General features: G+C 44.0%; 1 protein-coding gene across 1 annotated transcript; it reads left to right on the top strand.

Annotated features, from left to right (window-relative positions):
• Positions 1–3,634: 3,634 nt before the first annotated feature.
• LOC137526067 (taste receptor type 2 member 40-like) lies at positions 3,635–4,528 on the top strand. Its single transcript, XM_068247281.1, has one exon. It carries the CDS (start codon positions 3,635–3,637, stop codon positions 4,526–4,528), a length of 894 nt encoding a protein of 297 aa, XP_068103382.1.
• Positions 4,529–8,584: the final 4,056 nt, after the last annotated feature.

The raw sequence follows: 8,584 nt of genomic DNA, 5'->3' as shown, positions 1-8,584 counted from the left end.
ACCTATACTGGGGGCACCTACCTATCTAACCTACGCTGGGGGGCAACTATTCTGGCTACCTATATTAGAGGCACCCACCTAGCTAACCTGTACTGGGGGCACCTATCTATCTAACTTATACCGGCGGCGCCTGCCTATCTCACCTATACCGGGGGCAACTATACTGGCTTACCTATGCCTGACTACCTATACTGGGGGTACCTATAGCTGGCTATAGGGATTTTGATATGTGTGTGCATCCGTCGGGTGTTGCCGGGGGAGGGGGGGCTGTTGTTGCCGGGGATGGGGGCCCACATCCAGATTCCGCATCGGGGCCCAGAGGTTTGTAGCTACGCCACTGCCTGGTTTCCTCCCAGATCAAAGCACACCGGATACTAGTCTAAGGTCTGAGCGCTAACACGAGTGTATTCGCAACAGCAGACAAGTTGCAAATGACCAGTGAAGGCTTAAGAAGCCGAGGAGAGCTCACAGCCACGCCCCTTACCAATCAGCCAATCCGAGCGGCGTGAGTCACCTCTGACGTCAGCCGACCGGCAGGTCAGCTGACGCGCCTTCTTCCAGCATAAAGGTCCTGTCTCCGCGCGCACCCTATGAGAACGAGACAGTACCGTTCCCGGCGTGCTAGATGCCGACGGAATGGATGAGGCCTGAGAACAGGGAACAAAGGCGGCTGTGGGTATACCCTGCATGTCCGCAGCCGCCATAGTTGCAGATGTTACAAAGACATAGCTGTAGAATCATTGTTATGACTGCTCTGAGGTGACCCTCTAGATGAGGCATTGAGCTGAACCGAGATGCATTCTGAAGGGTCTTTTGGACGTGATTTAGAAGATATATCACACAGATTACAATACAGACTAGGGTCACAAGAAATGGGAGGCAACAACTGATCACAGCATTAAGATGAAGGAAGTTAAACTCTATAAAAAATTTTGATGGATATCAGCTCGAAGCATGGTTTCAGAATCATTCTTATGATAGATGAAGTGTACAGTCCAAACAAGTGGAAGATTTAGGAGAAACAATCCCACCGATGATGCTATAAGGATTGAGGTAATGAAAGAGGACAACATTTTCTTCAACGCGAGCAATACACAATGGGAATATTTGACCAGTTTCAGACAATAGTAGATGGAAAGCCAGGCCGTGTGCCAAAAGTTTTCATAAACCAAAAAGACTGTGACAACAAATATATACAGATTAGGTTTTTTAGCACTGAACTGGATGTTCCTAAAATAGCAATGAAGTGTTCCTATGGTGATAAAACATTGCTGGAAAATATTGATGAAAGCCAACGAGAACAAAATGTTATCACAAACATTTAAGACTCGCCTTTTCCTCCTTTCTGTGATGTACACAAAAACTATGAATGAATTTAGAGCTAGTCCAAACACAAAGGAAAGTATGGAGGGGACAACTCTGAACATACCCAACATTTTTTATCTGACTGGTGGGTATCAATAAAGGCTGACTGTATGCACATACAGTATGTCACAGATGAAACTGAGGATTCTAATACAGTACAAATCTCAAAGACATGGCAAGCAATGCAAACCAATGCAGTGTCTTATTTCGTGCCTGCAAATATTTGTATATTCAGTTACATTGAGCTTGCCAACATGGAAACTCATTCTTATTACAGCTAACGAACTAAATAATAAACTAGTGTGTAGATAGATGAAAAGATTTAGGATGGATTAATGGGTGGATGGATAAATAGATAGATATATATAGTGGGTGGTGGAGAGGTAAAGGGAAACAGTAATGAAGGATGTTAGAGGCATAGATAGATGGATGGATGTGCGCAGAGATGATTGGTTGAATGGGTGCATGGTTGGCTGGATGGGTAGATATTTGGCCTCACTTGGCTTGGATCTCCTCCTACCTCTCCAATTGCTCCTTCACGACTTCCTTCAATGGATCCTCCTCAACCCCTGCCCCCTTCTCAGTCGGGGTCCCCCAGGGCTCTGTTCTTGGCCCCCTTATGTTCTCAATATACACTTCCTCAGTTGGTAAACGTGTTTCCTCCCTGGGCTTCAACTACCACCTTTATGCCTCCACCACCATGGACAAGGCCTCCTCATGCCTCTTAACTATTTCCTCCTGGATGTCAGCTAGGTTCCTGAAGCTTAACCTATACAAAACTGAGCTCCTTATCTTACCCCCCATGCTGTTGCGGAACTCTCCCAGATCTCCACCTCACAATCGACCATTCGCTCTATCTCCCAGGCCCATTGCCTGGGTGTAACACTTGACTCTGCCCTTCCCGCCATCCCCCACATCCAAAACATCACCAGAGCCTGCAATTTCCACATCCTCTTCCTGTCCTCAGACATTATCAAGCTGCTCATTCATGCCCTCATCATCTCCCGCCTAGATTACTGCAATGCCCCCTTCTGTCTGGCCTTCCCTTGATCATTTTGCCCTTGATCTCCCTCACCATGCCACTGTCTGGGTTTTGGTACACTTTGTACACCTTTTTAAAAGAAATTGTGGCTGCAGAGATGCCCTGAAGTTTTTTGACGCTCGCCGCAAATTTTCGGTTCACAAAAGTTTGCAGTAAAATTTGCGCAAAACACAAAATTGCAATGTTCTGCCAACACAACTGGGACATTTGTGTGCGATTATTCATTCGCAGCTAAGCACGCAGCTAAGCACGGCATTGTAATGAAATAGCTTGGCCCAAGCTGTCCTTCTTAAGCCAAATGGATCAAGAGCTTAAATACAGCTCCTTTTAAAAAACATCTATGCATATAGCAATGCAGTCCCCAAATTCCATGTCATATATAATAGGTGGCAAGAGCACTGACATATATTAGTATTATCCGTGTCCAAAAAGCTTGAATCCTTTCATTGTACACTAAAACCCCATTATATATTCCTAATATTTGACCGTGTCCTGTTTGGTTGTGATGTATTTTGAATCAACCTCACATGGCTGCAATATAACTGTATTGATTTTATTTGATCATTTTTATGTTATTATGTTATGTTTATTTGATCATTTTTATGTTATTATTATTGTGCCAGTGGCATAACTCCAATTCATGGGGCCCCCTAGTGAAAAGTTGAAGGGGCCCCCTATTGGTCACACTCCTTTCCTTGTCTCCTTTTGGCACCCTTCACGGCCTTGTGAGTCAGGACTCATCTTACAAGGGTCATGACCATGGCCATCATGACCTTCACACTCATACCAAGTGTATCCACAAAAACACCTGACCTAAAAAATAGACCGCTGTAACGGAGGAAGGGAAAGTTAATAATTGTGCCCACTACAGCTTTGACCCCCCCCCCCCCACACACTTTCCTATAGTTTTGCCCCGTATGGAGCACATTGCACACAGCACATTGATACTATTGATTGCATGTCGTACTTATTCAGTGAAAAAAAAATGAGATTCCCTTAACACGATATAAGATTATGCTGCATGAGTCAGTATAAGGTATACCAGATTTACTTGCACAGATTGGGAATCAGTAGTAAAAACCAAATGAGGGTGGAAACAAAAAACCACAGTGATTTGCATTGGCCTCCATCCAATATGTAGAAAAGAGAAAGAGTGCTCACTCAGTCCATCCTGCTACGCTGCGTGTATGGCAGATAAGAGTCCACCACAGACAACTTCAGACAAAAATGAACTCTATTTTGGAAGTCATCAGGCTGGTGATGGGCATATCTGCAGGGTTGTCAGGAATGTGCCTTAATGCATGGATTGTAGCAGTTAATGCCAAGGACTGGTGGAAGGGGATATCTCTATCAACTTGTGATCTCATTTTGAGTTTGATTGGTCTTTTTAATTTCATCCTGCAGTTTGATATGATTCTGGATGTTGTCTTTACTGGATTTCAGATCTCTGCAGGTTTTGTAAGAGAGGCTCACTTGAGATTGCTTAATGTGGTCATTTGTTTAGTTTCTTGTAATTACTGGTTCACTGTTTGGCTTTCCACCTATTATTGCTTCAGAATTGTCAGCTTTGCCAGTGGAGTTCTCTACATCCTGAAAAGGAGAATACATACCATCATACCTAAACTTTTGGCATTGTCGGTAGTAGCATCTGTCTGTATTTCAATACCGGCTTTCTGGAACATGTCTGCTTTTTTTGAAAACTATGGACAAAATGTGACTACTAAGGAGGACATGATTATCATAATAACGCCTTCCTATGTGGCTACACTGATGACCGGGACCGTTGTACCTCTTGTATTAACTCTGCTCCCCACTGCAGTGACTCTGAATTCTCTGCGGAGACATACTAAGAAGATGAAGAATATTGTATCAACAAAGGCCCATATTAGGGCAGTTAAGACTATGGTGCTTCTCATAATTCTCCACATGGCCTTTTATGCTGTGTCCATGTCTATTTTGTTAAATTCATTTAATATTGATGATACTGCACAGTACTTCTGCTGGTACTTTGTCCTATTCCATTCCACCTTACAGGCCATTGTCCTCATCATTGGGAACTCAAAGATGAAGAGAGCCGGTCTATGCATTTTGAAGCAAGTTTGTAAATTGTACGATATTTAATGGCCTGTAAGTGTCACGCACATTTTGGAGATGTTGTTTTGGTGTGTTGTCTAGCTTTGATATTACCAGGGTAACACACTTTTTATGCATATTTCTCAGAGCCCACATGAAATGTCTACTGTAATGATTGATTGCATAATGCACTATGAGGGTCAACTTTGACCCTCTGCATCACAGTCAGCAGGCACATTGTAGCCATTTAGGCTACACTAAGCCCTGGAGCCCCACTCCCCCCTTATATAAGGCAGGGTCACCGGCCATTACACTCACTCGTGTGCCTGCTAGAGACAGACTAGGGACAGCTGCTGCAGACTTGTTCTCCTAGGGACAGATTAGTTAGGTTCTAGGCTGCTTAGCTTGCTCCTGGCTGATTATTATTGCTTTTATAGCACCCCTCAACAGCTCTTTTCAGAGCTCATCCTGTACTTTTCTTTTTTTTCTGTGTGTCAAACTGACACTTTTGTTGCATGCACAGCCTTGCTAATTCATAGTGTGTGTGCCACTGCCAGCAGCCCAGCACATTCAGTGACTACCTGTGTGTGTGACAGGGAGCTGCACATTGTACTACCCAGTACTGCATATACCCAGTACCTGTTGTGTTTACTTAACCCACCTCATCACTGCATATACCTAGCGTTGTGTTGAGTGAACCCAGCTCACTGCATCTAACTACCTGTTGTTTTGAGTGAACCCAGCTCACTGCATCTAAGTACCTTTACTGTTCAGTGAACCCACCTCACTGCATATACCTAGCTGTTGTGTTGAGTGAACCCACCTCACTGCATCTAACAACCTGTTGTATTGAGTGAACCCAGCTCACTGCATCTAACTACCTGTTGTGTTAAGTAAACCCAGCTCACTGCATCTAAGAACCTTTACTGTTCAGTGAACCCACCTCACTGCATCTAAGTACCTTTACTGTTCTGTGAACCCACCTCACTGCATCTAACTACCTGTTGTGTTCAGTGAACCCAGCTCACTGCATCTAAGTACCTTTACTGTTCAGTGAACCCACCTCACTGCATCTAACTACCTTTAATGTTCAGTGAACCCACCTCACTGCATCTAACTACCTTTACTGGTCAGTGAACCCACCTCACTGCATCTAACTACCTGTTGTGTTGAGTGAACCCACCTCACTGCATCTAACTGCCTGTTGTGTTGAGTGAACCCACCTCACTGCACATAACTACCTTTAGCCCGGCGACCATATGGGCTTGAAAACCGCCACGGCCTACACTCTCGCCACGGTGCGCACCAGTCCAGCACGGCCGTCACTACGCAAACAGCTGTTTGCGGTGTGTTACACAGTGAGTTTGGTGTCTCAGTGTGAAGCAGAACTCTAATTACACTCCCTGATTGATGTATACCCATGCAAGATGTTTTAAAGCACTTTAGGCCTGCAATTTAGCATTCAATGTTATTTCTGCCCTTAAAACGCTGCTTTGCGTCACATCCAGATTTTTCCCCGGGACTTTGGGCATGTATCCCACTCCGCCATGCCCCCCTCCAGGTGTTAGTCCCCTTGAAACATCTTTTCCATCACTTTTTTGGCCAGCATAATTTTTTCTATTTTTCAAAGTTCGCATCCCCATTGAAGTCTATGGCGGTTCGTGAACTTTTCCGCGAACCGAACCTTCCGCGAAGGTTCGCGAACGGGATTCGCGAACCTAAAATCGGAGGTTCGGCCCATCTCTATTGGGTAACTGTTTTCATATGTTTTTTTAACATCAGAAAGCCTGCATGTGTAACATTTCTTAAAGTTCTTCTAAGCTGTGGCAATTAAATAGATTTTTTTAGAAAGACTAATAAACAGATTTAGAGCAGATTCAGGGCAAACAGAGGTAGTTTAAAAAAATGCACATCTAAAGGGAAGTTGGAGATGCCTCTTTTATTGTAACGCTGTCTCTGCACGGAGAAATGTAACAACTCAGACAGCTTCTCATGTTACCGCCAGCTTAGTGTGGGAAATCCCCAAACTTCTATTGCAACCATAAACATTTTTATGAATTAGCACACAGAAGTCTAAAATACTGAATGCTGTATTTTCCCGCCCAGATTTTTTCCCTGCACAGCCTTTTATGAATTGACCCCAATGTGTGGCTGAATGTGCAAGAAGAGAGCAGCCATAATCTATACAGCTGGAGGTGTGTTGGGATACACACGCGTCACCCTGTCCATCTATAGCCTGTCATGCTAGCTTTTGTTATGGTAGCAATCATTTTTTTCTTTGTATTCAATACACAGTTTAATTGGCCAGGGTGTATTGCGCACTTTCCCCTATGGAGAAGAAATAACATACCGGGCAGTGGGAAGCCTGATGCAAGGGAAGCCAGGCATCAAAGGAGACAGCTAAGCCCTCCCCACGTGCTCAACAGCGGCCGGTGCATCAGACTGGTTAGCGGAATCATGTGGATGTTCAGCTATGCCTAGGATACTGTGTGGCGGGGAGCCTGCTGGAAGGGGAGCCGGGATCAAGGGAGACAGCAAAGGCCACCCCATATGCTCAGCAGTGGCAGGTGTGGCAGACTGGTCAGCAGGATCATGAAGATGTTCGGCTGTGGCTCGCTCATCAAGAAGGTGGACTGACAAGCAAAAGCCATTGTTAGTTTCACGTTAGTTAGTTTCACATTTTCAGATGTCGGCTAATACCGGTACTTCCCTGTTGCTTTATAGTTCTGTTACTTGATTATCAGTATGGCATTGCAGCCTGGTGTGGATTTAAAGTTCTCAGAACATGATTGTATATTTGTATTAACTCCAGCAAGCTACAGGAAGTGCTACAGCCGCAAGTTCTGGCAGGGCAGTACTGATCACTGGTGGATCCCAAACTAGAGTGAACTACCTGTGCTTAAAGGAATACGATCGATACCCAAGTGTTCTAAAATGACAATGTACAAAAAATGTCTAAGTAGCTGTGTAAACATTTTCCTACTTGTCATGTTAAATATCAGAGGCAAAAGCTGTAATTTATTGAGGGTAAGATTTAGCTATATTGGGACAAATCAATTGCAGAAGGGGTGTCTGCTTCAATGCACAGCCAGAGTTGCATATCAGACTACAGAAAGAAAATATCAAACATATCAAACTCTGAAAGCAAAAACAGTATGAAAAGCTGTGACAATTAGTTACATTTCCTCTGCTCTTTTCAGATACTTCAGTCAGAAACACAGGACACAGGATCTGCAGCTGTTGGGAGCTCTCTCTCTGTCACACACAGAGCTACACATAGAGTTAACTGATCAAGTGTGAGGGGAATTTCCCCTCTCCTCATGGCTCAGTCAGCCGTCAGTTTTGGCGTCAGTAAAGTTTGAAAGTATTTTGCTAACAGTAAACAAAGAAGTTGCTACTAAAATGTATACACCAGTACTTAGCAGCACTTCCCAAACAATTCCTGTGTGAATTGAAAAAAATATGTGAATCGATAGTATTCCTTTAATGTGTCCTGACATCTAGTACCAAGAAAAAAACACATATATCGAGGCACATTAAATAAGTTATTAAGGTAAGGGAGGTGCTGAAGGGGGTGTGACCTGAAAATTAGCAAAACATCAGTAACCGTTCGCACACTCACATGCAAATGTTCAAACAACTGCATTCACAGATTCACTCATCCAGGCACCACTGTTATTCCTACAGCTAGGTTAAAAGCCGGGGTCTTAGTTCACAGAAGAATGCATTCTCTTGCTTAGTCACGTACACTGTGCAGAAGTACCCAGGTAAACGTAGGTGTCCTAACTCTGGCCCTGTAAAATGGGTAGTGCAGACATGCAAACACTCATTGCATCAAATCTATCTAGGGATTAGGAGCACACATCCTGACGTCCTCTCCTGAGACAGATAGCTCATCATACCAATCGTACAATGGAGCTAATGTAATGTATCCATGCGCACAATGCACATACACCAGCATAAGCTGTGTGCATGCTGACAAACACATACAGGGGAAGGAGGGAGTGCACTGAATTAGACCCTAGCCACAGGGGTCAGTAACAAGAAAAAATACATATATCCAGGCACATCACCTCTAGTTAGGACATTAAATAAGTTATTAAG

This window comes from Hyperolius riggenbachi, chromosome 7 (genome assembly GCF_040937935.1).
Source record: "Hyperolius riggenbachi isolate aHypRig1 chromosome 7, aHypRig1.pri, whole genome shotgun sequence".
In the NCBI taxonomy this organism is placed as follows: domain Eukaryota; kingdom Metazoa; phylum Chordata; class Amphibia; order Anura; family Hyperoliidae; genus Hyperolius; species Hyperolius riggenbachi.
This window is presented reverse-complemented; position numbering and strand designations above follow the sequence as displayed.

Bases quoted from the DNA above. Each gene is read 5' to 3' on its own strand.
- LOC137526067 (XM_068247281.1), top strand. From the start codon at position 3,635: ATGAACTCTATTTTGGAAGTCATCAGGCTGGTGATGGGCATATCTGCA.